The sequence below is a fragment of the Vigna radiata genome, chromosome 7 (assembly GCF_000741045.1).
Source record: "Vigna radiata var. radiata cultivar VC1973A chromosome 7, Vradiata_ver6, whole genome shotgun sequence".
NCBI classification, from domain to species: domain Eukaryota; kingdom Viridiplantae; phylum Streptophyta; class Magnoliopsida; order Fabales; family Fabaceae; genus Vigna; species Vigna radiata.
In genome coordinates, this window is record NC_028357.1 from 44,682,182 (window position 1) to 44,699,541 (window position 17,360).

Consider the following 17,360-nt stretch of genomic DNA (forward strand, 5'->3'; position numbering starts at 1 on the left):
TTACTCATAAACTCCACTACAAATGTTTTAACAAAGAGAGAAAGACGAAGTTAAAAAAAAATTACAAAAATTCACTCCAAATTCATCATGTAACACCTCAAAAATATAGGTGTAAACTATATTTAAGAGTTCTTACATTTACAATAAAATAGAACAATTATATAATTAAGAATTAAGTTATAAAGTGTTAACTGTATAGTTAACTTAAAATAGCCACAAATTAAAACTTTACAAAAATCCTATACTGATACAAACTATGCACAAGACCAATTAGTCATTAACCGAGAATCCACAATAGCATAACTCAGTTAACACCGAGCACTAGAGGATGTCGAATGGTCAATGAAGGACCCTTAGCGAATTGCATAATTTTGCAGAATTATGATCAACAGTAATCTTTACTGATTTTTCCCAACTTCTAATCCTCCAAACTTATATCAAATACATCCTTACACATTAATTAAGAATATCTAAGTCTTTCTAACATCATTAGAAGAGTTTCATCTCAGATTTGTGAGTAAATTCTGCAAAATCATGAACTCAATGACCGAAAGTTAGATTTCCTACTTTTGGTACAATTTTGAATAATTCAAAGGCTCTAACCAATTCTAATCAACTTGTCCATATACTCCCTCCAGACCAAAACCACATCGAACACAATTTCTTCATTTTTACCATTTCACTTCCTCACAATTCTCTCGACATAGTACTTAGAATTTTGCAAAGATGAAGGTAACATGACCATAGTATTCAATAGCCCACACAAATTTTGCCGAACACACAAACATTCAATTTCACATACATGCAACATCATCAAACAACATTTTCATACATCATACACCTATCAACTAAATTAACTAGCTTCCCTTGCCTCTTAACTGGGCCGAACAACTCTACCACTTTAGGAATTTTGCTCTCAACACCAGAAAATCCTTAGAACCTATAGTTCACCGATTTGTGAAAATAGACCAACCCAAAATATCAGAAATATGACCAGAAGTATGAATAAGAAGGTGATGAACACATGCAACCAGAAACTTGGTTTGCATGTGCTAGTAAACAAAGTTTCTAGGAAGAAAATGAATTTACTGACTCTAAACTTGATTTTGATCGGTAGAAAAAGATGATCTTGACTTCCAGATTGCTTAAACAGTGCCTAATTGTTGAAAAGATAAAGTAAAAAAGAAAAATTTTCAGAAAAAAAAGAAGAAAAGATCGAAGCTTGTGTTTTAGAGAGATACAAATTCTGAAAAATAATGAGATAAGCTTAATTTGGAATTTTCTATAAAATGTTCAATCTCTTTATTTTTTAGACATTTGTCCCTCCACCACACGTCACTTTTATGGTTCTGACACATTTGCCTTCAATATTTAAATTAATATTGATAAATGATGAACTTGTTTCTTATTTAACATTTAAAATTATTTTTATATTATATTACGTCACACTATCATAGTGTTTGTAGTATTATAGTTTAAGATCTTCCCGTCATTACTGCCGTGTTCGTTTCAAATGATTTACTGTTACTGATGATTTGGAATGATGGATTTCCAATGAATTTCGTGTTCGTTTTTATTGATTTGTGGGCGATGAAAAGAGTGGATTTGCGGGATGAAGCAAAATTTCAATCCTCCCTTCACAGCGCTGATTTGCAAGGAATCATTTACAATTCCAATTTTACCCTTAATATAATATATTTGATTAAAATGGATTCTTAGCATGAATAATAATAATAATAATAATAATAATAATAATAAATAATAATAATAATAATAAAATAATATATTATTATTATTATTATTAACGTTAATTTTTTTACTTTTTATAAATATTTTTATAATTAAATATAATATTAACATTTATATTTTATTACTTTAATAATTAGAGACATTTTGGTAATCTTCAATTTTGATCAATTAAATAAATTTTTTCATCTGTAACATCAATCAAATCTTACACTAATTTTTACAAACTTTACTTCCAAACCCCCTCTCAATTACTCACAAATCCACTCAAAAAAATAACAAAAAAAATTACTCTCAAACCCATTCAAATCATCTCCCTCAAAAGAACATAGCCTACACGAGTTAACTTTAATTTGTTAAATTTGTTTCATTAAAATTTCACTTTTGACCCACATAATAATGGAAAAGAAAACATAGTACGTTTTTAGTGGCGACAGGTAGTTGTTGATGTTGAAAGGACAGCTATTAAGAATGGTAAGAAATATCTAAAAGGATTCTCAATTATCGGGATGAGTTTTATTTTCTCAAATAACTATAAAAATAGTATGTGTTTTTATCCGATTAAAAAATATGAAAATTCTTTTTGTCTAAAAACATTTTACTTTTAATATATTATTAAAACGGTCTCATTTAAATTGAAAAAATATTTAGAAAATAAAATTAAAAACAAAATATAAAATCTGAAAGAATAATCTCTTTTATATATATATATATATATATATATATATATATATATATATATATATATATATATATATATATATATATATATATATATATATATTATAACATCTATCTAAGGTCTTTTATTATATCACATATCCGTATATATAGATTATAGGTTGGTTTCAAATTTGTTTAATATTTTAAACTTTAACTAATATATATTAAATTTAGTCATCATAAAAATAGATTATAGGTTGGTTTCAAATATGTATAAAAAATATTATACTTAAAATTAGTATACTTATTAATATATAGAAAAATAAAAAAATATTTTAATAATTGTATTTTTATTCCATAACATAAAATAGATAAACATATTTATGTTTGTGTTTTCATTAATGATATTAATTATTATCATTACTGTCAAATAGAAAACAAATTACACTCATATAATATAATTTTTATATGACAAAAGAGGCTAATAAAAAAAAACCATAGAGAATGAGTATGTTTAAGTTATACAATATATTTAAGTTCTACTAGTTTATCAATATCACAATAGTAAAGTTGTAGTGTTAATACTTTTATGTATCAACATGTGCTTCTAGCTTTTATATTTGAAAGACTAACCGGAAAGAAAAAAAGAATACAGGTGCTAATGTTAAAAAATTATTATTATACTTAAAAAAAAAATCAACTATAATTTAAATGACTCGTAAATCTATTGTTAAAAATAAATCTAGAAAAAGTCATTTTAAAAATACATTAACTATTTCTTCTAATTATTTCTGTCTATCAAAAGTGTTTGATTTTAATTAGTTCGCAATTAAAAAAATAAAACAAAAGAGCGAGAAAGTGCTAATTTTTTAAAATTTAAAACAATATAAATTGATATAATTAAAACTTAATATTTAAAAATCAACATAGTACCAAACACTAAAGAATCTATAAACCATTTATATAATTTTGTTGTTACCCGCATTAGGCCGGTCCTTGATGAACTAATTGACCCAGTGTTAGTTGTCTTCTCCTTATTAATGTTTTTTTGGATATTTTTTTTTTTTTACCTTTGTTGTATGGAATTTTTTTTCCTTCTATTTAATAGTATTTGCTTTAATCTTTGTTGTTTAGAGTTGATTTTTTATGATTTTATTATCTATTACAAATAAAAAAAATAAGTATCATAAAACTAAAACGAATAATATACTATTTATACTATCATACAAAGACACGATGACAAAAGCACGTTAACGTAAGCCTGCATAACAGGAAGAAGGAAGAAGAAAGAAACAAAAATAAAAAAATTGATATATTTATTTATAGAGATTGAAAACAATTAATACTAAAAAAAATTTAAGTATTTTTTTAAGATCTAAAAGTAAGAATTTTATCTATTTGAACCTTGAACTTGGTTTAGGAATGTCAAAATATTTATAAAAATAATATAATTTTTTTTTTGAAGATGTCAAATATATAAAATATATTAAAATTTAAAATAACTAATTTGAATTATATATTAATTTATATAAATATAAAAAAAAAATTGAGGGGCCAAGGCCCCTCTGTCACCATTACAGTTCATCCCTGCTTGATCCCACCCTGAATGATAGGATGATATAAGAAAAACAAGAAATAAATATTGATAACATTTTATTTAAATGAATACAAGGCAATTAGACTAAATACCTATATCTCCAATTGATATAATATGGTAAACAGAATTAGTTTTCGTATGTGAAATCATAAATAGTTTTCAATAACTATAAGATGTGGAATGTATAATTTTCTGTCTTTAAATAAAACAATGAAAACCATTAACAATTAGCACTACACCATAGTTAGGAAAAAGGGAAACTAAATCATCAAGGTCATAACTCTCCAAAAGTTTTTAATAAAAGTTAGTATAAACTTAAAAAACTACAACCCTAACTAGTTGATTAATATGAGACTAACTTTTCATTACATCATAGTATCGCAATTTCATTATGTTATTATGGTTGAAACTTTAAAATAATATATCATGAGATTTGGTCAAAATTACAAATATTTCTTAACAAATGGTTTTGCTAACATATTAATCTTGTTGAAAAGTATCAAACAAAATTGAGAAGCACTCATATTGTAAGGAAATACTAGTATTGTTAGAAAGTATTATAGAAGGTTGAGAAATACTAAATTGCCTCGAAACATCATGTAAAACTTAAAAGCACTAGACTGGTTTTTTCGAAAAGTACTAAGTAAGGTGAATAACACCTCAACACAATCATATACAATTTTTAAATAAGTAACCTAACTATAATAAACATCCACAATCAAACATTATAATTAGACAATAACTAAACCAACATTAACGATATAGAATCATTTTCAATGTTTATTAAAATAAAGAGGGATTACAAATAATAAAAATAAATAATTACATAAAAATATTTATTATTGATATGATTGTTTATCTTATATTACTGTTATAACTATTATATATTACTGTTATAACTATTATCCACATACTTAAAAATCAATACTGAAACCCCTAAGATCAAGAACCAACATTGAACTAAAATATTTTAAAATACAAAGATTAATTAATTAGAAATACATGGTGTTATAAACATTATTTTGATGTCATAAGAATGTAATGTGTAACACAAAATATTGTTGAGCACTCTCAATATATGACTTTTTATTGTTGGTAAATCAAAACGTAAAATAGGTAGAAAAGATTAATCAATCGTGAGTGAAGATGAAGAATTTAAAATCAAATGAGTTTTCTAGACAACTATATATTTTCCCACAGGAACACTTTCCGTTTGAGTGACTGATGCTTTTTACAGCATTTTTCCAACCCACATTTTTTTATCTTTTGCAAAGAGATATTTTTTAGGTTAAAATTGTAGTGTCTCTATTATTAATTCTATCTGCGTTGTGAAAAAAGTTTTTTTTTTTAATTTTTTTTTTACAATTTATTTACAACTGATAGTTTATTATTATCTGTTTCAAATATTTTTTTAAAAGTAAATTCAAACAAATCAATAAAATTACGATACATATCTTATAAAATAATTATTAAAAAATGTTATTAAAATAATATATTTTTTATTTGTTGGGTATTGGTACGATGTGGTTATCACTGTGCCCCTAGTGGTCCTGCATAGCAATGATTTCATATATTTGCTTACAAAAGCATTAGTTTTGCGACCATAAATGAGAACATTACCACGATTTCCTCAATATTTTTTTATCTGGTATTTTATTTATAGTTACTAATTATTTAGAAAACAATTTAAAAGAAAAGATGTCGTATTGCTATTATAAAAAAAGTGAATTAAAGAGTTAACGAAACAGACTTGTCCTATTGAATTAAAGTAAAACAGACTTGCTATTAATAAAGGAAAAGTGAATTAAAGAGTCCATCAGAAAATATGACTCGTGATCTGTACTGTTAACAAAATATTTTCAATTTTGATCTAATGAAATATATTTTATAAATTTTAAACAGCTCACAATTATATTCTTTTAATTAAAATTTTGTAATAGTTAATATAAATTATAATTTTCTAATGTCAAACATCTCTTTCTTATGTACACCGCGCTTCTTATTTAAAACAAAAAACACTTTTTGCTGTTATATCCTCTCTGTACCTATATATATATATATATATATATATATATATATATATATATATATATATATATATATAGCTATCAAAACGGGTAACCTGGCTCGACCTGCCCAGTCCATCACAGGTTGGTCACTTAGTGAGTCAATCCAACCCGACTCATTTATTAGCGAGCCAGAAAAACTTCAACCCGGCTCAACCCACCACGGGTTGGTGGGTAAAAGGGTTGGCTCACTAGCCCATTTAATTATAATTTTTTTTAAAATAAAAAAAATACAAACTTTCTGTAATTTAAATTTAAACAATTTTCAGAAACATACAAATAAGTTTATTATATATTCATCATTTTTTGTTTTTGTTGTAACCCTTGACCCTTGTTCTTGTTGTCTCCAAATTCACTAATAAAGATTTTTCTAATATCAGAACAATTTCGACAATCAATAAAAAAATATTAGTAAAAAAAAAAAGAACCAGTACTCAACAACATCAACAAAAAATTAATGGTTTAATCGGTAACATAATTTCCCAAATTCAAAGATATCAAAAAGAGTTTGTTCAAATAATATATACTTAAATTATTTAAATAAAATGAACAAAATCTGATACAAGCATGTCACAATATGAAAAAAATCATTCCATGTCTTCAAATCCCCCAGAACAAAAAAACAAATTCGCAAACCCCTATTTTTGTCATTATAGGGTTTTTGAAAAAAAAAAGAAAGAGAAGTGAGAAAACAAAAATGTGGAGAAAAGAGAAGAAAAAAAGAAAGGGTGTTTTACCTGCTCCTTGAAAGTGAGCAAGTACGTGATTTGTGAGATCAAAGGTTACTTTTTTGGTATAAGTGAGTGAAGAAAGTATTTTATTTTTTAGGGTTTCATAAATAAAATAATAAATTAAAAAAATTAAATTAAGTAGGTGGGTTGGTGGGCCAACCCGGCTCACCACGGGTTCAACCCGCATGAGCCGGGTTTAAATGAGCCGGGTTAAAATCTGATCCGCATGTAAGTGGATTGTATTTTTCAAACCCAACCCGGCCCGAACCCATGACGGGCCGGGTTGGCTCACAGGTTGTGACCCATTTTGACGACTCTCTCTCTCTCTCTCTCTCTCTCTCTCTATATATATATATATATATATATATATATATATATATATATATATATATATATATATATATATATATATTCTTTTAAAGATGTGTTTGGATGGAAAGTCAATTTTAGATAGTGAAAAAAATAAAGGAAATGAAGAAAAAAAAAAGAAAAAAAATGATATTGTTTATGGAGAGAAAGAGAATAAAAAGTGAGATGAAAATTTATAATAGATTTAATTTGTAAAAAGTTGTATTTAAAAATAAAAATATATTAAAAACATCAAAATTTGAATTGATAATTTTATTTAATTTATCATTTCATTTTTACTTATATTTATATATTTTAATTATTTATAATATCAGAATAAAAGAATAAATATTTTATTGCTTTTTATTTAATTTTAATCAGTTTTGTTTATTCGATTATAAATTATTTTGACTATAAATTGTTGTAAATTTATAAGGAATACTTTTTTCGGATTTTCTCGAATGTGAGAATGGAAGGTCTGCTGGTGTTTTTTTTTTTTTTTTTTTTTTTAATTTTTCGTAATTGAATTTTCTCGTATGTAAGAATGGAAGGTGTGCTGGTGGTTTATTATTTTTTTTCCGTATCATTTTTTCGAAAATCAATGCATTCCTTTGTGGGAAACAGTACCGTAAATTAAATAACCCATGACAAAACTTTAGTTGGAAACATTAATACAGTGCTAAAGTTTCCGCAATTTTATTTTCTATAATTACTTTTTTATTTTTAAGAAATTTGTGTATTTTGATTAAATTTGTCCTTTTTCCCGATAAATGATAGTAAAAAATATTGCAGCCGCAAGTTCCTTTAAGTGGAATATAGTTATAATATACACCAGGCTGTATAGACAGATCACTACACCTTCTGCAACAATAACCCTTGTACTGGATTACAGCATTGACTTCATTATTTTGATTTGGAAATTCCACTTCGTGGTTCTTTTCCAATTTAAATCATTGTAAATGGTAATCTTCATTTAATGCGTTTTCTTATGGTTGTCTGGTATTAGTTCCATTAATTTATCTTTGTCAGACTTGTTTGGTATTCGTTGAGAAGCTTCCTATTAATGGTGACACGTTACGGTCTAAAGTAAAAATCATTATTATAATCAAAATTATTTCACAAATTATTTCAAAATTAAAAAACCAAAACTTGTTTTTAGGAAACATGATCCATAAACTACACATATTCTATAATTCTATACTAACAATTATTTTTTTTAAGTGAGATCAGGCATGCATTAACTCTAACCCCCACATGCGACAAAAACTAAAGTGCAAAACTTAAATTCTAAAAGGCATGTTTGCTATGATCTACATGGGATAACATTACTCTAAAATCGACACCTTCCTAACATAATCATAAAAGGGGATAAAATCCTGCTTAAAATAACAAGTAAGGAAATTTAAGGTTATAATAAATAAATAATGTTTCTATCAATAAAAAATATTTTATTTTTTTATTTACAACTTATGACATAAAATAAATAAATTATCCATTATTTATTAATTTCAAATCTTTTATATCCATAAAGCAATTTTTTTTTTTTTTACAAACGAAAAGTTAATTTTTGTTGTTAATGATTAAGATTGTTTACTTATTTTTACTACGAACATATCCAAATAAAATATTAAGACATATTTATGGCTAAATTAAGTATAGGAGTGGATATGAGGTCATTTATATTAAACATATCACCCATATCATATAAAAGTGAACTAGTTTAAGTTATGTCAGATTTGACTAGATCACAAATGAAATCTAATATAATCTAATTATATTAAATCGTGTTAAGTTAAAAACAAATATGAAATGTCTAAAAAAAAAGGTAAAACATCTTTGTCACTAGCATACTTTTATACTTAATGAAAAATAAATGATGTATTGTATTCAGATATCATACACTGATGGCCTTATTTCTCATAAATAATTCTTTATTATTTTTATTTTCACCATAAACAAAATTGATTATTCATCACCATCAAATTAATGAAAATACATTATACCTATAAGTATAAAAAGGCGTTTTTTGTTTTAATACAGCTCACGCTGGAAATTTTAATAGTAGAAAATGAATAACTTTCAGTTTTGAATAAAAAAAAAACTAATTATTTATTTAGTTAGTTAAGTAATGTCGCATTATTATTTTATTTTAGTAATTAATTTAGTATGTATTTGTAGTATAGTTAGTAAATATTTTTAGTTTTTTTATTACATTCAGCAAGTAATAATTGGGAAAGAAAATGGTCAACTTGATCTACCAAATATAAGTATAACACCAAGCCGGTTTTCTAAAATAGGATAAAGTGATTTTTGTTAACATTATTATTTAAAGTTTTAATATCTAAAATGAATTACAGTGTATTTGACACTTATTCTACAAAATTAGCATTCTGCAAAATTGTGGTATATTTTTTAAAAGGGAAAAAGATGGTAAATTAATTTTTGGAATTTGAAATAGTTGAGTTGGCAGCCAACTCTTAGGAGCATTAGTAAAAATAAATTACGGTTATTGTTTAACTAAAATAGGATTGCGATTGTAGATATGAGCTGTGTTGTTCTGTGTCGAAGACTCGTAATTGACCAAAGACAGAACAAGTTATACATAAAAACTGTACATCAAAGAAGAGTTTCCTCTGTGAATATTCTCTTGTTTTCCGTGAGCCACCATTCTCAAGAGCACCATGCAATTGCCCAGCCAAACGCTCTTGAGTAATGGTGTGCTCGTCAACACACACTGGAGATTTGAGAAAAAGATGGATGGTTCAATTAAAACATTGCTATCACCCAGCAATGAAGAGAAACGGTACGCGTATTATTATTTATCATTCCAGAGAGTTACATCATTACAGGAAATAACTGGTTAAATGTTACTATTCGTATAAAGAATTTGAAATGATCTAGAGAGTAATAATGAACGAAAAGGCATGTGTATGGTGGGGACGTGTGAGTTGGAGAAATAACTCCTTTTGTGTAAATACCGGTAAAGTGAGGGGCCATTTTCCCCACCCCACAAGAAAAAGTGTTTCCACAACATTTTATTTATTTATTTTTCGAATATAAATTATAAAATTGGCGTGCTTCCAATCCAACTCAAATTTACTGGTTGGACTTTCTTCTTTGCCTGCGCGCTGGAAATACTGCCTTGAGGGTCAAGAGTTGCTTCACACATGCACTTTTTTTTTTTCTTTTTGTTTCAGTATTCATAAATTATGATATCACAATAAAAATATAAACTGATTCCTCTTTTGATTTAAGTTTTGTGCAGAGTGCATACGAGAGGCGAACCAGAGGGTTTGCCTCAAAGAAGAAAGGAATCCAGCGGTCGCCGAGAGAAAAGGACAGAGAAGAAGAAGATGGGATCGCCGGCGGCGACTGGTGAGACGAATAAGATAGCGGTGCGGTCGTCGATTGTCGAGTCGTTTCGCGGTTGCGGTCTGTCCGGGATGCGAATTGACAAGGAAGAGTTGAAGAAGCAGCTCACCATGCCGCGCTACCTGCGCTACGCAATGCGTGATTCCATTCGTCTTCAGGACCCCGCCGCCGGTGAGTCCCGCTACATTAACCGCGCTGACGGCGAGGATTCCGCCGCCCCGGCCTATCCCATGGTCGTCTTCATCAACTCCCGCAGCGGCGGCCGCCACGGGCCCGCTCTCAAGGAGAGACTGCAGCAACTCATGAGTGAGGAGCAGGTACTGCTGTTGTAAATTGCTTGCGCGTGTTTAAAATTTCGCTGTCGTTCTGTCGTTATAATCTATGTTTTTCCGAATCACTTGTCGCTAAACAGAGGAAACCGTGAAATCAATTGGATCTTGTTAATGAGACGCTGAAACTTCTGAAATGAGAGAAGAAGTTTCATTTTGAAGGATTCTACTGGTCATAGACAATGCAAATGTTTTGAGAATCACCGTGTCCTGTTACATAACTGTTTTTATTTTTTATTTTTTATTTGACGCGTATGTGAAATTCAAGTTAATCTGTAGACATGGTTTCGTGGTTCGAATTTTTACTTCCGTTATTATTTTCTCTATAACTTTGTTCGTCTTTACATATCGTGATTGTTGTTTGGTTGTACGGTGCAGGTATTTGACTTATCAGATGTGAAGCCTCATGAATTCGTACGGTATGGATTGAGTTGTCTGGAGATGTTGGCGAGTCTTGGTGATTCTTGTGCCAAAGAAACTCGTGAAAAAATTAGGGTTATGGTATGTTGATTCGAGAACTGGAACATGCATTACAATTCATTCGGTATAAAGTATAGCGTGTGATTGCTTAAGTTGTCATGATTCTTACACCACATATCATTTAAAGACTATTTTCCAAACTTCCCGTATTTGGTTTCTTTCCGTTGTGCATTCTTGATTTAAGAAAATGGAAGTTATTATAATTAGAAGAGGATTTTTGTTACTTATTATATTTTTCCCTCCTAAATAAAACTGAAATAGATAAGGTGACAAGTGATTGGTTATGTAGTATTTCTTTAATTTCTAAGTTAAAAATGTGATTGATTACACATAATGGGAATTGTAGTATGTACTGGATTCAAATATTTGATAGGACATTACTATATTTTGGCAATCTCAAAACTGGTTGATTCGGCAGGTTGCTGGAGGTGATGGTACAGTTGGTTGGGTATTAGGATGTCTGACAGAACTTCGCACACAGGCTCGAGATCCAGTTCCTCCTGTAGGGATCATACCGCTGGGGACAGGCAATGACCTTTCTAGGAGTTTCGATTGGGTAAGCCTCCATACACCCGGAAACAATGGGTTAAATGAAAGTTGAATCTACTGTACTAATCTGTCTTTCTGATATTCTTCAGGGTGGGTCATTTCCGTTTGCATGGAGGTCTGCTATTAAGAGAACTCTTCAAAGGGCTAGTACTGGGAGTGTTAACCGTTTAGATAGGTTTTGTGTATTTTGTATATAGTTTATATGTTTTTCCTTTACTGAGTTAAGTGTGATGGTGGATATGAAGTCACATAATGAAATGAGTTTGTTTTTCAGCTTTTGCCATCGTTAGTTTCAGATAGAGTACGACGACTGTAAATTAAAATTATTTGGGCATCTTCTATATATGAACTTTTAGAACTGTGGAATTTGTGTTTTATAAGGAGATATAGTTTTATTCAGTTCTCTTTGATTTGTGGCTCACATATATTAAATTGGTATAATATTTTTTAAATTGCAGTTGGCGAGTTTCACTTGCAATGCCAGAAGGCACATCTGTGAAGCTACCGCACTGTTTGAAGCCTACAGAACAGTTCACTCTTGATCAGGTTATTGTCTGGTTTCTCATATCATTAATGCGTTTTAGCAGTGTATATGAATTTGTTAGGCTTGTTTTGGTTGTTTTTCTTGAGCATAGAGTATGTGGTTCCCAAATGCACACATCCTTCCTATATAGGAGGCAGATTAGGTCAGTGTTGTCTTTGTTTCCCAAATGGACATCCTTCATATATAGGTATCAAAGGATTAGATTAGTAATAATATTTGGTGATATTTATGTTTTTCCTGAAATCCCAACTTCTTACCCAAATAATGAATATCAAGTTTAGTAAATACGATGACCCATTGGTTATTTTTATGCTATAAATTTTAATCAAAATATACTTCTGTACAGCATATGCCCCATCATTTTTTATACAATTGGCTTTGTCAAGGTCTTTCTAGAGTGTCACTCCGATCGAATTTGATTCTTTACATGATGGTTGTTTCAACTCTCTATTTACTGTAAATTTGGATAAGATTGCAAAATATTGCTTCAGCATGCAACTTTTCCCTCTTTTCTGTAACTTTTTTCCTCGATTGTTGCTGTTGGGGAGTTGTAATATGCAATTTTTTGTGTCTGTTCTCTGCAGAACTTTGAAATTAAGGGAGCACTACCAGAGACAGTTGCAAGTTACGAAGGCGTGTACTATAATTACTTTAGCATAGGTACTTTAATATGTACATTAGTAGTGTTATACTGGTCACTTTAATGAAAATTTCTGGAGATGGTATCATGTCTATTTTAGATTTTTAGTGCCTTAGATGGTAGTTGAGATTAATTATTGAGAAAGAAGTTACTACATTACATGTGATACTATATGTTAGTTGTATGACGTGTTATTTTAAAACCAAATTGCTCCTTGAATGGTATTGATGCATCCTAGGGAGTATTGCAAGAATGGAGTTACTGACTTATCATGCATGCTGCTCATATTTTTAATGCCTGAAGTTTGGCTATTAGGCCTACAACTATTTTGTGCTACAGTGGCTTCAGGCGCTTAAGCAAGATTTGGCCATGCCATGGGATTGCCCCACTGAACATAATTGAGAATTCCTTTATACCTCGGATTTTTTATTTTTTATTTTTTTTGGTTTTCTTCACCTGTTTATGAGTGTGTTTACAACTTTCTTGGCTTTTGGGTGGTTGATGGAATGGAAATGTTTTCAGACAGCTCAATTGAATCTCTAATCTGTATTTCTAAGCATTCATAGAATATCTTGTTATCCTCTACAGGAATGGATGCCCAAGTGGCTTATGGTTTCCATCATCTACGAAATGAAAAACCTTATCTTGCAAGCGGTCCAATTTCGAATAAGGTATTAAAGCTATGGAGTTGTGTAACGTGTTTTATTAGTTACCTTCTTTCTTGCTTGCTTTAGTTTACTTAATTACATGTTACAGTTTTTAAATGGTAATCCATGTTCTTTCTTCTCTTTTTTCCCCCTTTGCTGCACGCTGTATTTGAGATTGAAATCTTAGCACAAGTGTTAACAGTCTAATAGCTACCACTCCTAAAAAATGATAGAATAGTTTGTGGTCAATAATGGATTGTGATCATTAATAAATCCGTTTCTTTTTGGGTGCAGATTATATACTCAGGTTACAGCTGCACACAAGGCTGGTTTTTCACACCTTGCGTTAGTGATCCAGGTCTAAGGTAAGATATGCCAGCTAAAGCTGTTTTATTCAGAGCTAAAGCTGTTTTATTCTTGTTTTTTTCACCGTATGTGAAACAGATATTACTCTTCATTGGAAAACAAAAAGAAGTTTACTATTGCAACGATAATTATTCTTTTGTTAATGTGAGGAATTGGAAGTATGAGTGGACAAATGATATTTTCAACCCATACTTCTGTCTGCTGACGGGTTCTCAACATATGCATGTTTCGTGTCTGTTTCTCTATTATTTTTGTCGGACCCCACTTTTTCAATGACTAGAGAGAGACACAGCATGTTCCATAACTTGACCTTGTCATGTGAAATTTGTACATGAGAGAATGCATAATCCCATCTGTTTGACTTGACATGATTTCACCTTTTGAGTGCAAGCTGAATATAATTTTACACTACTGCTGAAAAGTAGAGAAATTCTCCCCTTCAATTTTTTTGCCCTTGCTTCTTATAAACACAAGATTGGATAATTTAAGTTGAGAAGAGCCATTTCACACTCCACCATGCATCGCCAATTTGATTATTCTTCTGTTTCCAGCATGAGTCTTGTGTCTTAATCTGTTTTGTGACAAATAAGTAGAATGATGTCTTTGGATTTATGGTGATGTGTAGTTTCTTTCCATTGATTTCATACGAGTTATCATTAGAGATGAAATTGTATTATGATTATTTATATTGAAAATTAGACATGTTATTTTTATTTTATAGTAAAGGAAGAAGACTGAGTTAATAGCTAATTAGAATATTCCTCATTGGTATAATCATAATCATCCTTTCTGTCATTAGGGGACTTAAAAACATTTTGCGGATGCATATCAAAAGGATCAATAGCTCAGAGTGGGAGCAGATTGCAATTCCTACAAGGTACATTTCTCATCTATGGGGTAATTGTTGCTGTTGCATATTTTCAAGTGGTAATCAAATCAATGTTTTAAAGACAGGCTGATGATAGGTACCTATTAGTAATTATTTAGGTGTTCGTTGGTAAGGGAGTTGGTTTGGTTAGTTGGGCAGGCTTAGATAGTATTAGAAATAAAGGGTATGGCCTCTAAATAAAGAGGTGGTTGAGAGAGAAATTAATTTCATTTGGGAAAGTGTGAAGTGGGCAGAGTTGCAGTGTCTCGAATATCTTGGGAAATCTCTTATTTTGTATCTTCCAACCCTAATGTAAGGCTGCTACCACCTTGGCACCACAATAGGGATTTTAGGTTGATCAATAAAAATTCCATCTTTTGCTTAGATTCTGGAATAGTTCTATCCAAGGAATCCTTGCCTTGTAACATTTGTAGTTTTTGAAGTGTGCATGTCTTTGTCGTTCATATAGATTTTGGAAATTTGAATTAGTTAAATTTTACTGCAAAGTAATTTAGCAAGAGTCACAACTCAATATCTCTTGTGAAATTTTTGTTTTGTTCCACTTTTCATGACGTAGTTACGTTATTCCTTTCAGTGTAAGGGCAATAGTAGCTCTGAATCTTCATAGCTATGGAAGTGGGAGAAATCCATGGGGTAAACCAAAACCAAAGTATTTGGAAAAGGTATGTTGCATGAGATAATACCTTATTAAGGTGATGATATGAAAGCATCCAATCTCGTGTTCCTTTCATTTATAAAAAAGATCTAGAGATACATACTTAGGGTTATTCCAAATTAATTGTTTGACTGAATAGACTTTTTGATGCGATTTCAGAGAGGCTTTGTTGAAGCTGATGTTGCTGATGGGCTCTTGGAAATATTTGGTTTAAAACAAGGATGGCATGCATCGTTTGTCATGGTTGAACTGATATCTGCAAAGCACCTAGCTCAGGTACCACAATTTATTGTTTGTGTTTGAGTGAATTGCTTACCTAGGTTCCCTGACCTTGACTGCTTTTGTCTGAGAGGTTAATACATTCTAAATAATAACCCATTTGCCTTGGCTTTTTTTATCTGAAGAGTCTCATACTGTTCTGCATCTGTGTTGATCATCTTCACTTGTATATGGCTAATAGAATATGGAAAGATATAGTTATAAACGTCAGATATATGATTTTGAGCACCTCAACCAAGAAACCTAGTATATCTTGATTCCCCCGCTCAAGTGTTTTTCTGGGAAAAAGGTGGTGAGAAAAAAGCTAGCCGATTGGAAATTCAATGACCATATAGTGAAAAACCTTTTTCCTGTCTGCCAGAGTAGAGGGTTCTTTCTCTTTTCTTTTGTATGAAATTTGTTCGCAAGTCTGGTCATAGCCCACCTCTCTGAAATGGAATGGTCTTGGTCTTCCTTATTCTTTATATTGCCATGATTTGCGTTGTGAAATTGTCTTTCTCAGTGATCAATACACCACCACTGGTTTTTCATGATTGTTCAATTCTATTTTATATCTTTTAGGCTTCAGCTATTCGGTTGGAAGTGAGAGGTGGACGGTGGAAAAATGCCTATATGCAAATGGACGGAGAACCCTGGAAGCAGCCATTGAGCAAGGAGTTCACCACATTCGTGGATATAAAGAGGGAGCCTTTCCAGTCACTTGTTATCAGTGGGAAAAAGTAATTCTTAGGTGGTTGGCTTTTCCACAGCTGGAATTCATGAAAGGCTTTTATATTATGTGCAATCTTAGGAATTGGCTGTCCGATATATGGAAAGTTTGCTGTTGTATAAAATAAGTCTTTTTGTTTTATTAAAATCTTGTTTATGCTTAGTGGAGAATAATTCTTTGATGGTTTCCATAGCTGGCGGTAGTCATGGAAGGCATATGTATATGTAATCCTGAGCATTGGCTCTCCATTATATTTGTATGGAAAAGTTGCGGAATTTTTTATTTTTTTTTGGCTAATGAACTATTTATTTGGCAGGAATGTAATATTTAAGATGTCAAGTTATATTATGGTGTTTACAGAACTAGATTTATAGAAATTTTCTGGTATAATTTCTATAAATTTTTATGAAAACATAAAAATAAAATAAAATAAAATATTGTTTTCGTAAGCTAAAATTAGACTATAATTTAATTTTTTGATGTATTTTTCTCTTTTACCAATACTTAAACTAAAATCTATCTAAAGCCACGTCATAGTCATATTTGCGTATTACGAAGACTAGTGATTATTAAATACTTTCAATTGAGAAAAAGTTAAGCGTGTTCATGAAGGTTGTTTATCAATAATAATATTATTTTAATGTTGGTCTACAAACTCAAGTTATTTAAAATTGAAGAAAGTTATTCAAATGAGAAATGAAGACAGTTTTTAAAAAATATAGTTTTGAGTTCGAGTTATTGTTGAAACTC

General features: G+C 29.9%; 1 protein-coding gene across 4 annotated transcripts; it reads left to right on the top strand.

The window, feature by feature from the left end:
* The first annotated feature begins 10,171 nt into the window (after positions 1 to 10,171).
* Positions 10,172 to 16,953, top strand: LOC106769196 (diacylglycerol kinase 7). Of its 4 annotated transcripts, none has more exons than XM_014654705.2 (13): positions 10,172 to 10,299; positions 10,417 to 10,840; positions 11,231 to 11,353; positions 11,751 to 11,888; positions 11,971 to 12,056; positions 12,340 to 12,427; positions 13,010 to 13,085; positions 13,654 to 13,736; positions 14,007 to 14,077; positions 14,878 to 14,955; positions 15,542 to 15,629; positions 15,782 to 15,898; positions 16,463 to 16,953. In XM_014654705.2, exons 2-13 carry the CDS (start codon positions 10,505 to 10,507, stop codon positions 16,622 to 16,624), a joined length of 1,446 nt encoding a protein of 481 aa, XP_014510191.1. In that variant the 5' UTR covers positions 10,172 to 10,299; positions 10,417 to 10,504; the 3' UTR covers positions 16,625 to 16,953. The 4 variants fall into 4 exon arrangements, with proteins under 4 accessions (XP_014510191.1, XP_014510192.1, XP_022639592.1 ...); XM_014654706.2 differs by having other exon boundaries at positions 10,176 to 10,299; positions 10,407 to 10,840; XM_022783871.1 differs by having other exon boundaries at positions 10,235 to 10,306; positions 10,407 to 10,840.
* Positions 16,954 to 17,360: the final 407 nt, after the last annotated feature.